The sequence below is a fragment of the Crocuta crocuta genome, unplaced genomic scaffold, assembly GCF_008692635.1.
Source record: "Crocuta crocuta isolate KB4526 unplaced genomic scaffold, BGI_CrCroc_1.0 scaffold102, whole genome shotgun sequence".
NCBI classification, from domain to species: Eukaryota; Metazoa; Chordata; class Mammalia; order Carnivora; family Hyaenidae; genus Crocuta; species Crocuta crocuta.
In genome coordinates, this window is record NW_027530019.1 from 2026402 (window position 1) to 2050537 (window position 24136).

Consider the following 24136-nt stretch of genomic DNA (forward strand, 5'->3'; position numbering starts at 1 on the left):
ACACATTACTTTAACATATTTAACAATTACCCAGATCTTTCCTTTGGCTTCTCCTTTAGAGACCAAGACTGAACCAGACCCCCTTTTCATAGGGGATGGGGGCCAGTGTTGATTGAGCTCACCTGATCCCAACCCTCTTCATAGGCTTCAGGGGCCCAGCTGGAAACCACACATGAAGGAGGGTTTCTAGGATCAAGTCCCTAAGTACTTACACAAAGAGAAAACCATGAACAATTTGTGCACTTGGTGATATTTACTTCTTTCTTTTCACAAACTGTCTTTTGGGAAGAGAGTTGTCATAAAGGCAAATCAATAATTTCAAGGGGATTAAAATATGTGGAGGTGGGGAGGATACACAAGGGTTTAGCTCAAAGGCAGCTTGCTACTGTAAGCCATTGTCTGGTCTCATATGAGAGCTACACGCTCTATGTTGTAAGAAAAGAGAACAGAAACAATAAGGAACCAAGGATACAGCTTCCCACCAATACATTGTGATCCACTAGGCAGAAAATGTGTTTTATGCGCGTGTGTGTGTGTGTGTGAATAGTTAGGTGTAAATACAAGTTTAAATAGAATAACTGTTTTCTGACTTCCTTTATGCCTGTGCTTTTTTCCCCCAAAAGACTTTTCTTTTCTGGGAGCCTTAAATTCCTAAATGTTCACTATGCAGATAGACACTAAGTTCTCCAAGATGCATTCCCATTTCCTGGGCCTCCACAAGCATCATTTGGACAATATAGACATATCTCTGGTGATGAAACGCACCAGACTAGCCAATCCCAGGATGTGACCACTTTCAAGGAAGTCAGGTTGGACTGTACCCACTAGCCTTAATCTACCTGGATCATGATGTTGCCCTGGTTTTGTCAGGGAACTAGATAAAGAGATGGGCCTGCTCACTCCTTAGCTGATTGGAAGTTTCTCCTAAGGATTGTTTGGCCCAAGTGTTTGCCTAGGGGATTCCATCACCACGACTCCCACTATCCCAGCCCTGACCTCTCCTAGGGTCTAAACATTTTCAGCAGAGACACTGCTGGTGGGCTCTGATTGAGTGCCCCAAGAAAGGGACGTACAGTCTAAATTTGGCCCAGTGAAGGCCACACACACTTTGTTCCACATCCGGGTCCCGATAACCCAGGCTCTGGGAGGCTGTCCTGTATTGTGACCACTGCTCGCCCGGGGCTGAGGCTCCGCGCTGACCCGGTCGTAACTGCCAAGGGCTGGACAATGGGCACATCTGTCCTTTCTCCGAGGGATGAAAGCACCTAAGCAGACAGGGCTCTGCCTTTTGTTACGGATTTTTTTTTCTCTTTTGTAAATGAAAGAAAGCCTCGGCATGTGGTAGCCGGGTGTACGTCCCTCACTGGGGGCCTCCCCACGCGTCCGCATCAAGCCCAGGGACCAGGTTCGATTCCAGATTGGAGCGTGATTGTGGGGAGCGGGCAATTACGCCCGAGGCTGAATTGATTTTCAAATCTGGAGACTTCTCGCGGGGATGCCGGGAAGAGGGCGTCCCTACGGGCCCAGCAGAGACCGGCGCGCCTGGTCCACACTCCCCGGCGTCAGTTCTTCCCACAAGCAGCGTCCTCTGGGTGCTTTACCACGGGGGCCTTAGAGCGACCGCAGGAACAGCTCGCGCCTCTGCAGCCACACCAGCACCCAGAAGTTAACATAGGAACCCACCAGGGAACTCTCCACCCCCAACACACACACACACACACACACACACACACACACACACACACACAGAGCCATTCGCGAAGCGGCACTCCGCCTTAATTATCAGCTGAGGTGAAGAAGGACTCAGGCGGCGGGGGACAGCGAGGTATGGCCCCGGGTCCAACTCTTAGCTAAGAGTTTCCCTCTCCGGCGCGTGTAAGAGGAAGGGTGGGCAGAGGATTATCAGGAAGGAGGGAGGTTGTCGGGTCAACAGGCAGCAAGCTGACCAAGGCATTTAAGATAATTTGCTTCTACTCCCTCCAAAGTGGCCGAGCACTTGAGGATGAGGAGAGCGCGGACTCCCAGAAGCCCTCTGGGGAAAAGCTTGGTAGGCCAGACCGAAAGGAGTAAGGACACTGGCTGAGGCTCTCTGGGCAACCTACACCGAGAGGCAGCGACTGGGCAGAAGGGTGAGGGCTCTCCAGGCGTAGCGCGCCTCTCAGGATGGGAGCCTGGGAAACGTTGCTGGGTGAAAGCGCACCCCAGCCAGAGAGCCGAGAGGGGTGCAAGTCTCCCGCGGTTGCGTTGGCCGCCGCAGGCAGCGCTCCACGCCAGGGCTCCACACGTGCGCGCGGCTCCAGGGCCACCCAGCGCTGCTGTTAGGTGCGGGGCCCCCCTTCCATCATTTGTACGGGGACGTCACGGGCCCNACGCAGAGGGGAAGGTGGGGGCAAGAGGGAAGGCGAGACACACACAGAGAGAGACAGAGCCCCACAGTGAGAGGAAGGCAGGCAGGCAGGCAACAGTCGCCGGCAGCCGATGTGAAGACCGGACTGCTTGCGCCCTTCGCCGCCTCTGCCCGGCCTCATCGATGTTGTGTCCGCCGCCCGCTCGCCCGGATCACGATGAACGCGCAGCTGACCATGGAGGCGATCGGCGAGCTGCACGGGGTGAGCCATGAGCCAGTGCCCGCTCCTGCCGACCTCCTGGGCGGCAGTCCCCACGCGCGAAGCTCCGTGGCGCACCGTGGCAGCCACTTGCCCCCCGCGCACCCGCGTTCCATGGGCATGGCGTCCTTGCTGGACGGCGGCGGCGGCGGCGGCGATTACCACCACCACCACCGGGCCCCCGAGCACAGCCTGGCCGGCCCCCTGCACCCCACCATGACTATGGCCTGCGAGACTCCCCCAGGTATGAGCATGCCCACCACCTACACCACCTTAACCCCTCTGCAGCCGCTGCCGCCCATCTCCACCGTCTCGGACAAGTTCCCCCACCATCACCACCACCACCATCACCACCACCACCCGCACCACCACCAGCGCCTGGCGGGCAACGTGAGCGGTAGCTTCACGCTCATGCGGGACGAGCGCGGGCTGGCCTCCATGAATAACCTCTATACCCCCTACCACAAGGACGTGGCCAGCATGGGCCAGAGCCTCTCGCCCCTCTCCAGCTCCGGGCTTGGCGGCATCCACAACTCCCAGCAAGGGCTCCCTCACTATGCCCACCCGGGCGCCGCTATGCCCACTGAGAAGATGCTCACCCCCAACGGCTTCGAAGCCCACCACCCGGCCATGCTCGGCCGTCACGGGGAGCAGCACCTCACGCCCACCTCGGCTGGCATGGTGCCCATCAACGGCCTTCCTCCGCATCACCCCCACGCGCACCTGAACGCCCAGGGCCACGGGCAGCTCCTGGGCACGGCCCGGGAACCCAACCCTTCGGTGACCGGCGCACAGGTCAGCAATGGAAGTAATTCAGGGCAAATGGAAGAGATCAATACCAAAGAGGTGGCGCAGCGTATCACCACCGAGCTCAAGCGCTATAGCATCCCACAGGCCATCTTCGCGCAGAGGGTGCTCTGCCGCTCCCAAGGGACCCTCTCGGACCTGCTGCGCAACCCCAAACCCTGGAGCAAACTCAAGTCCGGGAGGGAGACCTTCCGGAGGATGTGGAAGTGGCTGCAGGAGCCCGAGTTCCAGCGCATGTCTGCGCTCCGCTTGGCAGGTGAGCGGGACAAGGAGCTGGGCGCGTGGGGAGATGAGAGGTTGGGGAAGCTGAAGGGACCGAAGAAGGGAGGGGAAAAGAGAGGGCTGGGCACGCTTCATCCCATTCTCCTTTCCCCCCAAGAAGGGAGGGGGGGTTCTCCTGGGCCTGGAAGAGCCAGCACGCGGCTCCCAGGCGCAGACCGCCTCCTCCAGGACTCAGTGCATTGCGCAGTGTGGTAGACTCCCGGAGCTGAGCGGTACCGCCGGGGCGACTGCGGGGACGCGTTTGTGCTCGAGACAGTGCTGGAAGCGCTCACCGCCGGAGGCGAAGGGAGACCCCGGCACCTGACCGGTTACGGTCTGTGCGTCGCTTATCAGTTGGACGCTCCGGGTTTGGGAACAGGAAGGCGACGCGTGCGTGAAACTGCGCGCAGGTTTTGCCAGCCAGTACCCCTGGCACACACCCGGGTGTTGAGCTGGAGTGTGCCGCAGCCGCCCGCCCACGTTTGGCTGGACTTGGTGCGGTGACCCCCTCCAGAGCTCACTCTATTGGCGCGAGGCAGGGATGGGAGGGATGGGGAGCGGGCTCTGGAAGTTTGGTTAAAGGTTCGGAAGCCGATGGAAGGTGTGTGTTTGGCGCCGACGCTGTGTTTAGAGTTAGCAAGCACTCTGCCCCGGTAATCAGCTGTGGAAGGGAAAAGAAGGCAGATGGTGCCGAGGTAAGGATGAAGGCGTCGGATCAGCTAGGGAGTTGACAGCTGAGCCCAGGGACCGCCTTTGCTGCCGACTAGTTTACGACTTCGCATTTCGTTGTTTTTTGTTGTTGTTTTGTTGTTGTTGTTGTTGTTGTTTTCCCCTTCTGCTTGATGTTTCGAGTGAATCCCCATGCAAGGGGATGGGAGTGTGGACATGAGCCCCGAGTCTGCGAGCGGAGGTCTCCCAGGCGCGAAACCCGGAGACCCGGGGTTTCCGAATTGAGCGGGAACGTCTCCTCGGCGCTGTGCATACAGCGCCTAGCTTTCTCAGCCTCTCAAAGCCAAGGTTCAAGGAAAGCTCCTGGAAGCTGGCCGAGGGCACAGCTTGGCCCATTCTGAATCACACTGGAGATTTCAAGCGGATTCGGCGACCCCGGAGGGCAGAGGACACACGGGGAGGTAAAGCCAAGGGTAGCCGAGGGCGGACACGGTTTGATGAGACCTGGCCGATTTGATTGACTCCTGGGTCCGCGCTACTCCCCCCGCCCCAATCTCAGCCTGGTGCCCTGGCCTGAGTCCTGGTGAAGAGAAAGGTAAAAGCCGGAATGAGGGTTTGTTAATTAACTGATCGTTCTCCATTAATTCGTCCCTGGAGAATGAGAGACAGTCAATCCGCTCAGAGCCGGGGGCACTGAGCCGTTTCACAGTCTAAAATCAAAGCGAGAGGCCAGAGCCCCCTCCCCCACCTGGTGCAGGCCAATGAGAAGCTGGAGCGAGGCAGGTGCTGGCGTGCCAGTGAGCCCGCGGGGGGAGCCGGATACAACCCAAAGCACTCCTAGGGTCTGGGCGCTCCCGGCCTCTGCCTCTCAGCCTCTCAGCCTCTCAGCCGTGTTGGGCATCGCCGAGCCTCTGCCCAGCCAGGGTTTCCAGCCCAGCCCTGCGCTCTCTGGTTCCAAGCAATGTCCCCATGCAGGCTATTACAGCTTGCGCCTATAAGTGGGGGGGGGGGGGAAGGGAGGCCATGGGAGCTGAGGACAGGAAGGGTGAGAGAGAAGTTGACAAGGTGCCCTCTGGGGCTCGGCGAATCCATTTCGTATTCCTGTGTGCATCCACCATATCGCTTCCCACCGTGTGAGCTGACCAAGCGCCCAGGGTAGCTGGACAAGGGACGGGAGAAACAGCTACAATTCTCCCCGACCTGCACTGAAAAGTCAGTGTCAGTGTCTTTTCACACGCCCGCGTCAGCCTTGTACTCCGGTTTGAGGACCTTTTAAACAGGCAGTGTGCTCCCACAGGCCCGGCTGTGGGGCAGAGGAAATGGAGGAATGGGATGGAAATGAAGAGAGATCCCCTCAGGGAAGCTTGGTACTCCCCCCCTACTCCCTGCCTAGTGAAGGTGCTGCTCGAGACTTCGGTGACCACCTTTCCCTTCTGCCCCCATGGCATCCTGGAAAATCAGACTGACAGTTTCTGTTCAGAGATGACCCGCAGCCCTGGAAACGTGATCTGCCTGAGCTCCCTCTGACCTGCATGCATGGGCGCCGCAGTGCTGTTAAGGGGGTAGCACAAGTACTGGGACCATCATGTGGGAAGGCTGGACGGCATGCTGCCAGGCTCACAGGATCCAGGAAGTTATTGAAGGGGCAACGGTCTGGCACCTAGCAGCCGCCGAAGGCGAGTCAAGCTCAGCCTGGGCATGTGGCCTTTTTTCTGGGGAAAAAATTTTTAAAAAGGAAAATCAGAGCCTGTGTCAGGACAAGCTTTGGTGCCCATCCCCAAGTGGAATCCACATCCTAAGACCCCAATGGAGGACTAAGTGTTTAATTTTCCTTTCTTTAACTTAATTGAAGGGGTTGGAAAGGCTGGGATGGGGATGCTTGCGAAGGAAGCCCAACCGAGAACAATCCCATTATATTGCAGGAACCACAACCAATTTTAAAGTCACCTAAGAACAATGAGGAATTCCTTTAACATTTTCATTTCTGGGGTGGGGCGAGAAGGGAGTGAGGCCTTTTCCTGAAGTCTCCAAATGGTCTCTAGTAGGCCCTGAGTGCAGACTTAAATGCATTGCAGGATGCTTTGGCCGAGGCTGGGGACATTACCGCCATCATCAGCCTTCATGTACAGAGGTGCCCCTTGCAGTTTTGGGCTCACTATTGCACTAAAGACCCTTCAACCTCCTCTCTGCCCCACGGGGTGGGGTTTTTGCTTATTGGTGAAGAGTGGCTTCTCCATGCTCTTCCGTGTACGCCAGACTCCACAAAGCCTGTTGCAGAGGGTCAGAACCTCCACATGTGGCAGCATGTTTGGGGAGGTGCTTTCTCCTTACAATATTACATTGGCTTGGTGGTAGATGGAAGACAGGAGGAAATTCTCACCAAATTAACTACCTTTAAAAAATCAATGTGTGTTCCCTTAATCTAATACTTGCTACTGTCCCATTAAAGTATGGTGCAACTAGGCTCCAGCCGCTTCGCATCCTGTGTGGGGTGGGCTGGCTGGACTGTATGGGTGGGTGGACGCCTATTAAGACCTTGATTTAGTTTCCAATTAAATATTCCAGAAGGCTTTGACCATAATAGGGGAGCTGTCAGCCTAGAAAGAGGCTGCAGTGTCCACCCACCAGAGGGCACAGCACCATGGACCCAGGAGGCGAGGCCCCAGGCCCAGGCAGGGGTGGGTGCCAGACCCCTTTGACCCTTGGGTACCTGAAGGAAGGGAATCTCCAAACAGTGCTAGGAAGCCTGCCAGGTCTCCTGCATCTGGGACTGCATCCCCTTCCTGTCCAGAATTGGCCCCAGAAATACTTGGAGGAGAGCCTGAGTCTGGGGGTATGTGTGTAGAGGGGAATGTTCAGCCAGGAAGTGGCCATGAGAAAGTCTCACTGGGACCAACCTGGGCCGTGTTTGCCATAAGTGGCCTTGCGCTCTGGTTGATTGATAACTGGCCTCCTTGCAAGTCCATTTGCTTTTTGTTAATATTTATCCCAGCGGGTGCCATTTCAACTGTCCCCTCAGATCCCTGGGCCAAGTGAACCTAGAAGGAGTATAGTGCTGGGCCTTGGGAAACTCACTTCCCCAAATCTCAAAGACTCCCAGGCAAGGAGAAAAACCAGGCCTGGGCATATGGGGACATGGGAACTGGAAGAGTTCCTGGGCCCAAGAGTAGGAGAAGGTGCCAAATGGACTGGTTCTCTCAAGCCCTACTTCTCACTCAGTGCAGCTGCTCCCAGCCCACTGCAGTTCAAACAAAAGGCCTTCAGGCAAGCGGCCAACCACATCCTCCTAGCAGCCCCAGGAGCCAGTGGGACTGGGGAGGAGGGGCAGTGGGGGGGGGGAAGGAGCACCTCCTAACAACGTGCAATGGTAGGGGCAGCCACCATTGCAGACTGAGGAGTCCCAAAAAACCCCCATCCCCTTAGGGTGAATANTCCTTAGGGACAGTCACCAAAAAGCTCTGCATGGGCCTTTCTCTCAGCATGTGCCTGATCCCTTGAGAGTTTGGGATCCTTCTTGCAGTCCCCACTAGAGAGCACAAATGCCAGTGAAGGGAGGATGGAACACCTGGTGTTAAGAAGTGTGCATATGGTAAAGATTGGAGCCAACTACTTGACTAGGATAGGAATGCCTGTTATTGAGGCTTGAGAAAGCCTGCTGGTTATTTTTAGTGACCCTAGTGTCAGCACATGCAGGATGGCCCACCTGAGACAGATAACCCCATTCTGATGGTGGCTGGCTGTTCCACCAGCAGGTGCAGCCCCAAGCCCCTTGGAAGTGCCTAAAGGGTGATCAGAGTCAGTCAGAGTGACATGCTGGCCCCAGGGGTGTAGTGATCACTAGAGAGCCAGACCCTGCCATAGCTGTTTTGCTACTGGCACTTGGGACAGACTGCTCCAACAATACCTGTGTTGTAGCAGCAAAGCAACTCAGAGCCCAGGCTGCATCTTTCTCTATCTTCAAGCTTTGAGCCTCAGTGCCCGGTTGGGAGCTGGAATCCTGACCTCCCAGATGCCCTCCATTGGGCTCAGCTTCCCCTGGTGTCTAATGGGCTGTGTACGGTGATAGCTGCACACGCCCCCTGCAGGCTGCTGCAGCTGGCCACCAAGCAAGACTCCAGTGGTTCAACATGCTGTGGAGAGGAGAGGAAAGGGATGCTTGCTATGGCTTTGTTTTTAGAACATCGTTGTCCTAGTGATTTGCAAAACAATGATTATTTTTTGATAGGAAAAGGGTATGAAGGAGAAAGAAAGGGCTACATAGTGGATCTGTCTTGGCTCCTGACAATGTCTGGGTGTTACTCAGCTGATGAGACAAAATTGCATCCCTCCCAAAGTACACCCGAACTCTGACCTCTTGAAACAAGATTCACATTGGATTTTTTATCCAAATTATACTTTTGCTGGCATGTTTTTGTTTGAGGAAAACAGGGTCAGAGCAGAGAAGGTGACCCTGGCAGTGTGGAGTAGGAGGCTGGGGCTGGGGGATGCAGTACTGGAAGCGTGGATTAGTGATTCCTTTGTTTTGTTGTTTCCCCTTATAGCTAACTGACAGGAGTCAGGAGGCAGCCCTGAGGCTTTGAGCTTGAAGGTCTTTGTTTCCTCTTGTGTGGGGTGGGTGAAAGGGCATGCGGAGGCCGACCCGCCTGGAGTCTTGGTGTGGCGTCAGGACCCTGGACAGGGCCCCGCCTGCGCTAGCCTGTTCCAGTTTCTTTTTGCTGCTGGAAAGTGGGTAGAATGCCTTTGAAGAGTTGTAGTAAGAACGTGAAAACTAACAGCAAATATTCTGAAGTTTATGAGAAGTCTTGAGGCCCGCTAGGAATAGACACCGTCACAGTCAAGTAATCAAAAAGATCAAACCTATCCTCGTCGATCAGGTGATTGATCTTTTCGTCCCTCCCCGGCAGCTTTCTGTGTGCATCTGAGTACATGAGCACACCTGCTTACAAAATCAGAATTCGAGTCCCTATGGGTGTGACAGGGGTTGGATCATTAAGCTAAAATGTTCAATTCAGTCCCTTTGATCCGTGCTGGGGAAAATCTATAGTCATCTCTAATCTACGAGGTCTTTAAGAAGGTTGTTACACGAGCTGTTTTGATGTCATCATTTCCACATTCATGGCAAATGCAGCTAATCAAACAGACCTTGCTACCCAAAGTTCTCAGAGGAAATCATTCTTACGAGTATATCAGTAAAATTTATTCTTGATTTCCTTGTAAGAAAAAAAAAATCCTCAAGCCTGATGAAGGTGGGTAATTTAAAAAGAGGCTCTCTGTGTCTTGCTCCTCAAAATCCATAGCTAAAACCCTTGTCCTCCAAGTAACAGTGCTCTCTCTTTTTTAAAAATTTTTATGTCTTTTATTTTGAGAGACAGAGACAGAGAGTGAGTGGGCGAGGGGCAGAGAGAGAGGGAAACACAGAATCTGAAGCAGGCTCCAGGCTCTGAGCTGTCAGCACAGAGTCCCATGCAGGGCTTGAACCCATGAACTGTGAGATCATGACCTGAGCCGAAGTCGGACACTTAACCAACTGAGCCACCCAGGTGCCCCAAAAGTGCTCTTTGTAAACTCCACATATTGGAATAGTTAAACACCTTCTTAAGGTTTTAAATCAACCAAGTAGCCATCATGGATTGGGTGAAAAATGCCTAGTTTCATTTCAGTTAAAACAGCAGAATCTCCATACTCTTAGAACATTGAATGGTCCCTAGCCTAGGTTAGCAATAGAAGGAGGGTCTTAACTGAAGTCATGGTAGTTAGAGGATAGATTTCTCATCATTCTGGATAAAAGCATTCAACAAGCATTCAGCAAATACCATTTTCATCATGTCTCTACTTAAATAAGATGAATAGCCACCTTTGGGAGAAGAAAGCCACATTATCTCTACATGAAAAGTGTCAGCATCATAGAGTTCGGTAAAAAGAAAAAACTGATTTCTAATGTGTATGAATTTAGTGCATAATGATAAATTCCTGTATTCTATCGATAGATATGCACAGGTTTTTATTTTGTAACAAGTATGTTAATACTAGTGAAGTTTAATTTCCTCCTGAAGTGACAAGATTGGATTACATGACTAAACGGTCTGATGATTTTGATACATACATAGAAATTTATGTTTTATCACAGAGTCTTGCTACAGAATCATCTACATTATGTTCCTCCCAAAGATGTTACATTATCATAAAGTTGGGAAAAAGTCAGATTCCAGGATTTTTCTTTTCCTTTAGGTGAGACAATTTGGTAAACTAACAGCTAAACAGAACCAGTCCCTGAAGTCCTACCCACCAATTTGTCATGGCAATTAATAAGGAAGGGGCTTATGTCTGTTGTGACTGTTCTATTAGACAGGTACTGTATGAGGGCATATGTTCTATTAGTCAAGTACTGTCTGAGGGTATAGGTGTTCCCATTTAGTATTCACTGTCAATTTTAGAGGTTCCCAAATTTTTCTACATGTTGGAATCACTTAGGGATCTTTACAAATATGATTCCTAGCTAAAACCCTAGACATTCTGGTGTAATTAGTATAGGGCATGACCTGGACATTGGGATTTTAATGCTCTAAGGTGATTTTAATGAGCAGCAAAGTTGGGGAGCCACTAGTTTAGTAGCACTTACTACTATCTTCCCTATTTCTATGTTAATTGAAGTTATATAACTTACCTGTGGTAAGCACTGATGTTTTGAACTCAAGCTTTCCCAGCTGAAAGCCCAGAACCCTCTCACTCTCCACCCCGTGCTTGTATAGATTCATCAGGTCATTGGACCTAGAATGTGGAGATGTCTGATTTGCTGCCATAAACACCCCATCTGCAAAGTGTCTACATAATAAAGTTCTTGAAATTGAAGAATATGTATCTTTCTCTAGACTCTCAAGGAAAGTTACTTATGAGAACTTATTTCTTTTTTACCCAAGACTTATAAGTGAGCCTCTTTATTGCTCTCTTTTGAAGAAGCAGCCAGAGGGAATGTAAAGTAGTATGAGAGCTAGACATGGAACCCAAGTCTCCTATCCATTTGTTCACTTAAACAGTTATTGATGGGCAAGATCCAATCATTAGATGTGTTCTGTGGGTAGGACTGGTCCACTGGGACTCGTGCCTGGAGAAGGGCCCAAAGGCCCAAACCTCCCATACTTTCAGGCGTTGGTGTTCTAATTTGCACTTGGACAGCAATTACGTTTCTTTGCTTCAGATCAGTGCCTGTCGTGCTATTCCAAGCTTGCCTGTTACTCATATTTTAGGACCCTCCACTAAAAAATAATAAATTAAACTAAGACTATATATAAGTTGGCAATCATCCAGAGGACAACTTACAACTTCCCTCAAACACTACATGTTTCCAGTTATCCATGTGTCTCTCATCTTCCTTTGCATATGCCACAGGGTACTCAGAATCGACAGTTTCTGAAATCACTGCTTTCGTCTTTGCATCTGGTGATGATCTCATAGTCCCAAAGAGAGGTTATCAAAGGAACACAATAAACTATGAGCTTTTCGCTTTCTTTCCTGTTGTCTTCTAAAACAGATCAATGGAGGGGGTTGGGGAGGAGGATTAAATAAATAAACGAGCGAAGCGCGCCACCTAGTGACCCCTGTGCTCACTGCAGGTGAAGTGCGTGAGAGGAGGGGCTAACGCGATTCAAGTATTGATGGAGTCACAAAAATCGTTCATTAAGGCAATTTAATCTTTGCTATTAAATGTCCTTTCAATTCATTTGGGATAATTAAGATGCAGTTAAAGTGATTAAATTCTAATTACTTATGCTAGACAAAGACATATTTGTCACACTAATGCGGTTAACTAAGGACTCAGAAAGAAAGTTAACATTTACTTCAAATGATGCAACTGGAAAAATCAGTTCCTCTTTTCATCATTAATCCAGCGAGCTGGGTGATTATGTAATGGCACTACAAGCTCATTAAATAGGGGAAGTGCTGATTAAAATGACTGCTAGGAGGAAAACCTGAACCAGGAGCACCTCAGCAGTTTGGGTAGCAGTCCTAGCAAAACTTCTTGGTGTTCTTTCCCTCCAAGCCCCTATCCCGAAATAATAAACAGCTCCTGAGTTTTATCCTGACATTAAAGAAAAGGATAGGCCTTTATTGCCAGCCTATAGACATTGTTAAACCAGAAGATATTTTATTTATTTTCATTCATTCATTCATTCATTCATTCATTTATTTCAGAGAGAGAGAACGAGTTGAGGAGGGGCAGAGAGAGAGGGAGTGAGAGGATCCCAAGCAGGTTCCATGCAGTCAACACAGAGCCCAACATGGGGCCCGAACCCACGAACCCCAAGATCATGACCCTAGCTGAAATCCAACACTTAACCGCTGAGCCACCCAGGCACCCCAACAGGCAGACATTTTTAAGTGGGAAATGGATTCTCAGTGTGGGGAGAAGCTAGGCAGGTGAGCCGAGGGAGGGCTGGTGAGGGAATTCCTGAAGTGAACAACTCCAGAATGAACATTTCCACTGAAGGCTTTTGAGGCCATTTTCCTTTACTTAAGCACCCTTCGTAGTAAAGCAGTCCTCCTTCTCCCTAGTTCTGCTTTTACTGCCTTTGATGCAAGAGGACAGATTCCTCTGCAGAGGATCATGCCATGCTTGATTGTTATGCACACTCTGAACAGTGCTAAGTTCCTCAGCTGCAAATTGGTCTTTTTCAATATTTTTCTGCATTCCCCTGTAAAGCCATCTGATATAAACCATCAAGTTACTGAGGCTCTCTTACTATAATGTTCACAGACAACTCCCAGCCTCTTATGATAGCTTAATTATCAGTGCTCGTAAGAAGATAAATTGAAGCAACTGAATTTGAAGTTTGCCTTCCTCACAAAAATGACTTATAAAGTAGTGTTTAGCATTTGTTGGGGGGAGGGGGTTGGAATGATCCAAGGATGAAGATAGTCAGACATAAAACTGAGGATCATTTTCCTCAGGAGATAGGCGTCCTTTAGTACAGTCAAATTTGCATGGTGAAAACCATAATTGTGGAAATTGCATTTTCCCCCTATTTATCCTGGTGGAAATCAATATTATCCCTGTTTCCTTCATAAGCAGAGAGGCTAAAGTTACTAAATTCATCAGTCACATAAGTCAAACAACTGCCTTTAAAAAATAAATTGGCATTTGTTTGGACACTTACAGTTACTATTAATTTGGTAGATCATGATATGCTACCTTACATTACTAAAACAAAAAAATTAAAATTAAAAATTCTGGACTAAGAATCAAAAGCCCCAGAGACAATTTCTTGCATTAATTAACTCAGAGAACTTGTTACATACCCTTTCTGGGGCCTCAGTCTCCTTAAATGTAGAATGAAGGATTTGACTATAGGGTTCTTTCAGGTCCCACATTCTATAACTGATTGCCTTCTGTGATGACTGTGTATCCACGGCAGTCTCTTGTCTTTATTTAGTGCTCTGCCCCAAAGTCAGGATTCAACAAGGCGTAAGGCCTGGGTGTCCATCTCATGGGCAGAGACTCAAGCTAGGCTCTCTTGTCAGATTGTCAGGAGAAAACACCCCATCCAGTCAGGAGTGCTGTCTTCTGGCACAAATATGCTGCAGTCTGAGTTTCCTGTATCCTAATGACACCAGCCGTTGGTGAGGATTTGGATCAACAGGAATTCGCACACTGCTGGTTAGGAATGTAAATTGGTACCATTGTTTCAAAAGATAATTTGGCATTGACTTATAAACCTGAACCTACACCTATCCAGTGATTGTACTCTTTGGTATATACCCTAGGTAAACTCACAGATGCTCCTGGGGATGTGTACAAGACTGTAGCAGCATTGTTCATAAGAGCAAAGAAGCCAGAAACGTCCAAGTGTCCATTGACAAGGAGTGCATAAATTGTAATATATTTACATAATGCAGTAGTATACTACAATAATATTTTGCACTATATATAGCCACAGCTATATACAACAGCATAGTTGAGTCTTAGGAACAATGTTGAATTAAGGGGGAAAAAAGCTATGGAAGATCACATCAGAACACTACCACTTTGGGACGCCTGGGTGACTCAGCTGGTTAAGCTTCCATCTTTGTTTAGGTCATGATCTCATAGCTTGTGAGTTCAAGCCCTGTGTCAGGCCCTGTTCTGACAGCTTTGAGCTTGGATCCTGCTTCAGATTCTGTCTCCATCTCTCTCTGCCCCTCCCCTCCCCCAAATATAAGCATTGAAAAAAAGAACAATACCACTTTTCCAAAGCTCAAAAGCAAGCACTGCTGAACAATTTATTGTTTAAAGATACATAAGTATATGATAAAACTATTTTTAAAAAAACAAATGAGGAGCACCTGGGTGGCTCAGTCGGTTAAGCGTCGGTCTTGATCGCAGCTCAGGTCTTGATCCCAGGGTTGAGTTCAAGCCCCACATTAGGCTTCATGTCCAGCATTAAAAAAACAATTAATAATGAATAATAAACTCAAATTCCAGAGTGTGGTTACCTCCAGTAGGGGAAAGTCAGAAGATAAGTAGCTTTACAAGGCAACTGTTTTAGTTCTTTTGCTGGATGCTTCCTTCACAAATGTTCATTTTGTTACTAGGCTTCCTATCTTAATTATACATATTGTTCATAGAGGTAAATGCTATTTAATTTTAACATTGGGGAGGAAAAAGATTGTTTTTTCTGGTTTCCCAACCCAAATAGCTCATACCAAACAAACCTCACAGCATTATGATAACTTAAACTGTTCGTAGCCATGTACTAAATGTCAACCCTCTTAGAAATTATATTCTGCCAGTTGTGGACAGGACACAAGAAGTGAAAGAGGATGCTTATAGCAGCATTGTCTGCAATAGCCAAATTATGAAAACAGCCCAGTTGTCCATTGACTGATCAATGGATAAAGCAGATGCACCATACAGACATACACACACACACAGACACACACACACACCCAATGGAACATTACTCAGCCATTAAAAAAAGAATGAAATCTTGCCATTTGCAATGACATGGTTGGAGCTAGAGGGTATTATGCTAAATGAAATAAATCAGAGAGAGAAAGACAAATACCATATGATTTCACTCATATTTGGAATTTAAGAAACAAAACAAACAAGCTCTTTGGGGCGCCTGGGTGGCTTAGTCGGTTAAGCGTCCGACTTTCGCTTAGGACATGATCTCGCAGTTCGTGGGTTCGAGCCCCGCGTCGGGCTCTGTGCTGACTGCCAGCTCAGAGCCTGGAGCCTGCTTCAGATTCTGTGTCCCTCTCTCTGACCCTCCCCTGCTCACACTGTCTCTCTCGCTCGCTCGCTCTCCTAGAAATAAATAAAACATTTAAAAAAAAAAACAAGCAAAGGGGAAAAAAAGAGACAGAGAGGTAAACCAAGAAACAGACTCTTAACTATAGAGAACACACTGATGGTTACCAGAGGGGAGGGGGGATGGGTGAAATAGGTGATGAGGATTAAATGCACTTGTGATGGGCAGCAGGTTTTATAGGAAAGTGTTGAATGACTACATTGTACACCTGAAATTAATACTACATTGTATGTTAACTGGGATGCGAATTAAAACTTCAAAATAAAAACTGAAACAGGAAATTTTATTAGATATGGACAGAAGGGCTTATTTTTCATTTGAGCACCAGCTACAGCATGTGTGCTCACTACTGGGGATGGCATATTCGGTCAACTTTTCTCTTAGGACTCATAAGCTAGTGGGGAAGAGAGACAAATAGCTGTCTCTTGATTCCTTCTTCTTGATTGGGGTGTGGGGGGGGGCATGCACATGCCAAGAGAAGTTTAGGCTGTTATGAAAGGACAAGTTTGAAGGTCTGGAAAATGAATATGACTTGGCTCAGAAATGGAAGAAGAGATTACCAGGCACAGGCAACAGCATTATGTGTGGAGGCCCTGGCTGAAATGTTTCTGCAGAAGATGTCTTGAATCTGAATTATTATACAGCTGAAATCTTGTTTCTTCCCTGGCACGGCTGAGTGACATAATACCTTCCCATCAATAACAAAAGTGTTCTCCAAGGCTGTGGTTTTCAGTGCTGGGAAAGAGTGGGCAGAGGGTTTTATATTCCTCTAAGGGAGCAAATCAGGTTGGTGGAGGAGAGGTGGGGAGAAAATAGGTGTTGGTTAAAAAGCTTCACAGGTGATTCTAATATAATTACACGTTGATAATTAGAACATTGATATGGAAGATTTAAGGGCAAATGAGTTTTATTTTTGCCCCTTTATTTACCATTTTTCTGGAATAGTCTATAGCTTCATAGTTTTATAATCATAGACAGATAGATTATTCATAGCGGTATTAAGTCAGATGTGTGCTTTTGAAAGCAAATTTGAGTGAGATAATAGAATAGCAATATCAAGGAACTAGCTGGGAGGTGGGGTGGAAATAGATGATGAAGGTCTGATTGTATGTCATTGTCAGCAAAAATAGAGAAAATGGATGGGCAAAACTTGAGAGATATATCTAGAGTCATGTAGAGAAGACATCGTGGAGAGCAAAAATGAGAGAGGAACTGACTCCTACGGTTCTGATTTGGGAAGCTGAGTGCTTAGATATACCGTTAGCCATAGGGTGGCTGTGTTGATGTAAATATAAAGATATAACATTTCAGAACAGCCCACCCTCTCAAGCGTATTCTTAAGAGAGGTGGGCTCTCTGACCTCCACACAGATTTGAGATGTAAAATCAAGTAGATTGCCTCTGCCTCACAGGAACATGTTACTGAATGGGGGAGACATGATGTTAGCATCACCTAGTGAGGTGAAGATTGTGGGTTCAGTCTTTTCGGTCTGGTTTGTATTTCCCCAGTGTTGGTGGGCAGTGATGGGTACTTTCATTCCAACCAGCTGCCTGCCATTGGGCACACAAGAACCATTAAACCCCAGTGTCAAGGGGTAGCCCAAATCTGGTCCTGCTGGCAGAGGAACAAAAGCCTGGGGCTTCTGAGTGGCTTAGTCAGTTAAACATCCAACTTTGGCTCGGGTCATGATCTCGCAGTTGGTGAGTTTGAGCCCTGCATCAGGCTCTGCACTGAAAGAAAGCTCAGAGCTTGGAGCCTGCCTCAGATTCTGTCTCCTTCTCTCTCTGTCTCTCTCTCTCTCAAAAAATAAACATTAAAAAAAAAAAAGTAATCCTCTGTAACAATTGGTCAGGAGCCCTCTGTCTATAACCGAAGATAACAGAGGAGGGTATAGAAGCACAGGTGTGTCAGAGGGCAGACAGGTATTGGAAAGTCTTGGTTTTTGTCACTTTCACAAGAATGCAAATTTTGCTTTTCTTTTTTTTAAAATATTTTTATTTATTTCTAGGAGAGAGAGAGAGACAGTGTGATCAGGGGAGGGTCAGAGAGAGAGGGAGTCACAGACTGAAACAGGCTCCAGGCTCTGAGCTGGCAGTCAGCACAGAGCCCGACGTGGGGCTCCATGGACCTCGAGATCATGACCTAAGCGAAAGTCGGATGCTTAACCGACTAAGCCACCCAGGCGCCCCGCAAATTTTGCTTTTCTAAAACTAATCTAGTTTACACAGTTGTTGCCCCATGAGCTCCAATTTTTTAAAGAATTGTTTTTAATTAATATTTATTTTTAAGTATGTTCTATGTGCACATTGTGTTGTAAAAGTTAAATAACAAAGCAGGGTGGCTCGGTAACTCAGTTGGTTAAGCGTCCTAAGCGACCTGGTTTTGGCTCAGGTCATGATCTCACAGTTCATGAGCTCGAGCTGAGTTGGGCTCTGAGCTGACAGTGCGAAGTCTGTTTGGGATCTTCTCTCTCCCTCTCTCTCTGCCCCTCCCTGCTCAAGTGTGCATGCATGCATGCTCTTTCTCAAAATAAATACATAAACTTTTAATTAATTGATTGATTAACAAAAGTTAACATAGAAAGGTATACAGAGAAAACCAAGTTCTCCTCCTAATCTATTCCCTCAGTACCCAGCCATCCCCCCTCCCCCAGAGACAACCCTTGTTACCAGTTTCTTGGGTATCTTTTAGAGATAGTCTATGGCTTTTCAACTGTGTGAGCATGCATGTGCATGCCTGTGCATGTGTGTGTGTAGGTATGTGTATGTATCCCTCTTTTAAAATAATCAAGGACCTCTTCCATCTCCCAAATAATAACTTTCTGGGGAAAAAAATCAATGCTTCTTGCTTCCTTTATTCTGCTCTTTTCACTGACAGTNTTAAGGAGTAGCACCAGTAGGGTTACCACCCTTCTGGGTATATTGAAAATGATCTCAAGTACTTCATTAAAGTGCTTTAATCCAGCTCTTTTATGAAAGACATCTTTATGTAGGAAAGTTGTTCAAAATTTAAGTTTATGTAAATATACACTATCTACCTCCCAGCCTCCCTATTTTAAAGTAATATAACACCCAAATGCAGCTACTGTATCATTTTAGAACACTGCCTTCAATACAAAGATAGAGATTTTTAATGAGTTAATTATTGTACTGTATATATGTTTAGTTTTAGGTCCTGATTTTGTCATGACATAGCCCTAGTAAACATTTTTACTATTTGTTGCATACCTACCATGTCTAGGCACGTTATGTCTTGTTTTTATAATTTCAGTTTTAATTCCAGTGCTCTAAAAAAATAACTTCTTTGTAAAAGAAAATGTTATTCAAGAAAAAAAGATGACAAGAGATGACTGGCTGGCTCAGTCGGTGGAATGTGTGACTCCTGATCTGACAGTTGTGAGTTTGAGCCCCACATTGGGTGTAGAGATGACTTAAAAATAAAATCTTTAAAGAAAAAAAGAAAGAGGGGCATCTGAGTGGCTCATTCTGTTGGGCATTCAACTCTTGATTTCGGCTTGGGTCATGATCCCAGGGTTGAGGGATCAAGCCCCATATTAAGCTCCACACTTGGCAGGGAGCCTGCTTGGGATTCTTTCTCTCTCTCCCTCTGCCCCTCTTCCCTACTTGTGCTCTCCCACTCTCTCTCTAAAATAAAAAAAAAAAAATTAATCTTTATAATAAAAGAAAAAAGATGACAATAATCACCCATAACACCCCCACACAGAGATAACCCCCCCTTTTATGAAGATTCTTATAATCTTTTCTCAATGGGATAATACAAACTATTTTAAAATTTTTAAAGTTAAAAATTCCCATATTATTAAATTTATGATAGAACATTATAATTCCCATATCATAAACATATGATAGAACATACATAAAAGAATAATGGAGACAATAAAAATTTCTGGTAATTCCATCATCCCTTCCCCCTCCCAAATACCCCATGACTAGCGTTCATTCATTTAACAGATACGTGTTTACGATTTGCAGGACAGCAGAGATAGACAAAGATAGTTCCTTCTACTCCTAGAGCACTCTACGTCAGAAAACGTTACACATTTTGTGTTTTACAGCTATGCTATAATTTAAGCAATCCCCTGTTTTTGGACACTTGGGTTGGTCCATAAATATATTGGGTAAGCATAAATTTTTATGACTTTATAATATTTTAGAAGTATCATAACTGATATAAACTTTCTGACAACGGAATGTCATTGTCACCAGACATTCAGTGATTTCAGGGGTTTTTGTTTGGCTTTGTTCTTGCTATTACCAAGGAATGACACAGCAGTCAGACACATTATGCATAAAACTTTACTGAATATCTGTTTTACTTCTTCAAAAGTAGTTTCTAACTATTAAGGTAATACATCCAGGATGTAGAAACTTTGGAAAATATGAAACATTATAAATAATACAACAGAGTCAAATTATCTGTCCTATAATTCAGAATGATACCTGGGTATAGATTGGTTTGTTTCTCTCTAGCTCTTTAAAAGTTCAAAAATAGGGGCACCTGGGTGGCTCAGTCGGTTAAGCACCTGACTTCGGCTCAGGTCATGATCTCACAGTTCATATGTTCAAGCCCCACATTGGGCTCTATGCTGACAGCTAGCACAGAGCCTGGAGCCTGCTTCAGATTCTGTGTCTCCCTCTCTCTCTGACCCTCCCCTACTCATGCTGTGTCTCTCTCAGAAATAAATAAAAACTTTAAAAAAAACAAAATCATTTTTTAAAAAGTACAAAAATAAAGATACATTTAAAATTTTTATTTTTCACAAAATTGAGCTCATAGAGAATTTACAGTTGAACAAATATTATCCAAAAGCTTGATTTTTAAATTTTTTTTGGAAGTTATTTCAGAAATTTTTAAAGGTACAAAAATAAAATAGTACAAAGAACATTCATAAATCCTTTTCCCAATTCTTAACAGGGCCCACTGACCAATTGTTTACATTTTACCCCACTTAAATGTACACACATGCTCAAGCACTCATACTCTCACTCTGTCTATGCCTCTCTCTCTCTCTCTCTCTCACACACACACACACACACACACACACACACACAGTTTTTTCATGAACCATTTGAGGGTAATTTATATACATCTGGTCTCTTTCCCCTAAATACCTGAGTGTATTTCCAAGAGCAGAGAAGATTCCCTTATGCAGCTACACTTCACTTTTGTCAGTTGACCCAGTAATGTCCTTCATAGTATTGCTCTCCTCCAAGACAGAACCAGTCTCAGGCTGAGCTGTCTCATATATCCTTTTTTTCCCCTTTAATCTAAAACAATTCCACAGCCTTTCTTTACCTTTTATAGCATACAATTCCCACTTTTTAAAAAAGATATTTCTTATTTTGTGTTAGACTGATATTTCCTCACAATTGGATTGAGGGAATGCTTTCTTACCCAGAAAGCTGCATGGGTGAAGTGTGTTTTCTCAGAGGATCACATCTGGAGGCCACAAAGTCTGTCTGTCCATCACTTAATCGGTGAGTTTATTTTGATCACTCATTCAAGCCGTTGCCGAGTTTCTCCACTGTATAATCACAGTTGTGGGTTTCTTTTTTCTTTCTTAAAACTAATAAGCAATCCAAGGAGAAACACTTCAAGGTCATGCAAATATCTTTGTTTTCAAAATTCCCCATAGATTTGGCTTCTACTGATTCTTGCCTGATCTAGTGCTTATCACAATGCTTTTAGAATATATTCCATCTCTAGCATTCCTGCCATATTTAGCAGTCAGCTCTCAGCTTTCTTCCATGAGCAAGAGCTCCCTTCCATTTATTATTGGTGTAGCCTCAGACATTCCTTTACTGTACTCACCTATTTCAGTGCTCAAATTATCCCAGACTTGACCAGGGGAAGCACCTTTGATCTGGCTTCTATGTTCTCATGACATTCTTCCATCTATTTTTTTTTTTTTTAACTTTCTGGTGTTATAGTAAGATGTGCCAAGATCATCTATTACCTACCCTGTCCCACTCATGGAATCTGCTGTTTTAATGAGCCCTGATATATTTTGGTGAGGAATGATATTAGAGACCAAAAAGTCCTGGGTGTGAGGTGTGTCTGCTAGGGTGACTTTGTTTCGAGATCCTTCAGAAAAATCCAGGAAATATATGCATGTATATTTACACACACACATTATATATGTGCACACATAAACATGCTTATGTATTTTTTAAATCGTGAGTTCACACCAATACTTCACATACAATTATAATATATACCCATGGGATTTTTTTCTTGCCTTTCCCCATTCTGTATTTGTACAGGCATACCTTGGATATATTGTGGGTCCAGTTTCAGACCACTGCAATAAGATAAATACTGGAATAAAGTGAGTCAAATGAATTATTTGGTTTCCTAGTGCATATATAAAAGTTATGTTTATGCTACACTATAGCCTATTTTTCAATATAATTTTTAGTTTATTTTAGAGAGCATGAGGAGGGGAGAAAGGCAGAAGGAGAGGGAGGGAGGGAGAGACAGAGAGAGACAGGGAGAGAGAGAGAGAGAGAGAGAGAGAGAGAGAGAGAGAGAATCTTAAATAGGCTCCACACTCAGCATGGAGGCCCATGTAGGGCTTGATCTCACAACCCTGGGATCATGACCTGAGGTAAAATCAAGAGGCAGATGCTCAATGGACTGAGCCACCCGGGTGCCCCAAATATAACCTATTAAGTATGAAATAGCATTATGTCTAAAAAAGGTGCAAACCTTAATTAACAATACTTTATTGCTAAAAAATGTGAGCCATCATCTGAGCTTCAGCAAGTCATAATCACTGATCACAGATCACCATAACAAATGTAATAATGAAAAAGTTTGAAATATTTTAAGAATTACCCAAGTGTGACACAGAGACACAAAGTGAGTAAATGCTCTTGGAAAAATGACACCAATAGACTTGCTCCATGAGGGCTGCTATAAACCTTCAATTTGTAAAAAAAAAAATTTTTTTAATAAAAAATAAAAATAAAGCAGTATCCATGAAGCACCATGAAACATTGTCTGTATATCCCTTTCTCTACAGTGAGAACCCTGGCACCCATAACATCTCTATTTTTGTTTCTCTCTCCCCTACCCATACTTACTCATTTACTCAATCCTATCATACATCTAAAATAATTCCACCCATACCCATAAATTAAACAAATCTGCTATAAAAAATTTTGGTAGGGTTCATTTGCAATTCTCCCCCCACACATATGCCCCAGCATCCATTGGGAACTTGGTAGAAGAAGTCCTACTGATTCAGAAACCCTGAGATAGAGCCCAGTAATCTATATTTTTGTAAGTTCTGGAAGTGATTCTAAAGCTAAATTTTGAGAAGCATAGCTGGAAATGTGCAGCATGGGCTTATGATATGTGTGCGTGTGTGTGTGCATATAACCATGTGTTATTATGTAAAGCAATACTTTAAACATATCTTAAACATAAGGTCACCTGGGTGGCACAGTTGGTTAAGCATCCAACTTTGGCTTAAGTCATGATGATCACACAGGTTGGGGGTTCGAGCCCCAAGTCAGGCTCTCTGCTGACAGCTCAGAGCCTGGAGGCTGCTTTGGATTCTGTCTCCCTCTCCTTTCTACCCCTCCTCCCTCTCTCTCTCTCTCTCTCTCTCTCTCTCAAAAATAAATAAACATTAAAAAAATAAACATTTTAAAGGTAACAGTCATAAAACAGGTCCAGAGCAGATAAATAGGGGTTCTACTGTCACAGCATGGGTGTGAAGGTGTAATGTAAAAGAAAATAAACACCGCAGCTCTATTTTCTCTTCCTGGTGCCAGCCCTGGAAGATACCCCAGATGCAGAGAAGGAAGGGGAGTGTGAAGTACCCTCACCTGCCAGAGGGGGTGACCTCTGATTCCACAGCTGTCTCCTTACTACAGTGGACAAATCAGAGTACAGTCAAGATGGAGGAGGTGCCATCAGTGCTGAAAAGCTCACAGCTGTTAAGCTGATCCTTGCCCCCTCTTCTCACCTAACCTCCTGTTTCTTGAGAATCAACATATAAATCCCTCTTCCTCCAGCATTGAACACTGTGGATGCTTCTACCCTAACCCCTTACATGCTCACTACTCCTCTACAGACTTTTATGACAATCAACGTACCTGGGTTTTTCAGGGACAACTTCATGGTGGAGAAAGGGAAAAGAGTTAACTGTACCTTCCCTGTCCCCAAGGAAAGATCCTACCATCCAGGGTTTCCTAAACCTAAAATCAAAAGGGATCAACCAGAAAAAGTGCCCAAGTAGAGACCCTGGGTATCAGAGGGCAGAAAGATACTGTGTCTGTCCTTGCTAAGTCTGAGAAAGACTACTTTTCTTAAAATGCAGATCCCTAAGCCACTCCTGCAATTCTGATTGGGTCAGTCTGCAGTCTTGACAAGTGTATGGAGTGATTCTTTTGATCTTGGCAAGTTCTGAAATACCAGCCTAGGAGCAAGTGGGTGTCCAACTTGGGGATCTGAATTACTTGCGAGGTTTGTTTA

At 46.0% G+C, this 24136-nt stretch overlaps 2 protein-coding genes across 2 annotated transcripts in view; both read left to right on the forward strand.

Annotated features, from left to right (window-relative positions):
* The first annotated feature begins 2564 nt into the window (after positions 1–2564).
* Positions 2565–24136, forward strand: part of ONECUT1 (one cut homeobox 1) — a 37205-nt gene continuing 15633 nt past the window's right edge. Inside the window, exon 1 of the mRNA XM_077764314.1 lies at positions 2565–3669. Coding sequence (XP_077620440.1) covers positions 2565–3669 — 1105 coding nt within the window. The remainder of the gene's footprint in view (positions 3670–24136) is intronic.
* The window catches only part of LOC144231788 (PRA1 family protein 2-like), a 32144-nt gene continuing 13374 nt past the window's right edge, over positions 5367–24136 (forward strand). Inside the window, 3 exon segments of the mRNA XM_077764359.1 lie at positions 5367–5388; positions 5737–5846; positions 6389–6466. Of these exon segments, the coding sequence (XP_077620485.1) occupies positions 5367–5388; positions 5737–5846; positions 6389–6466 (210 nt within the window).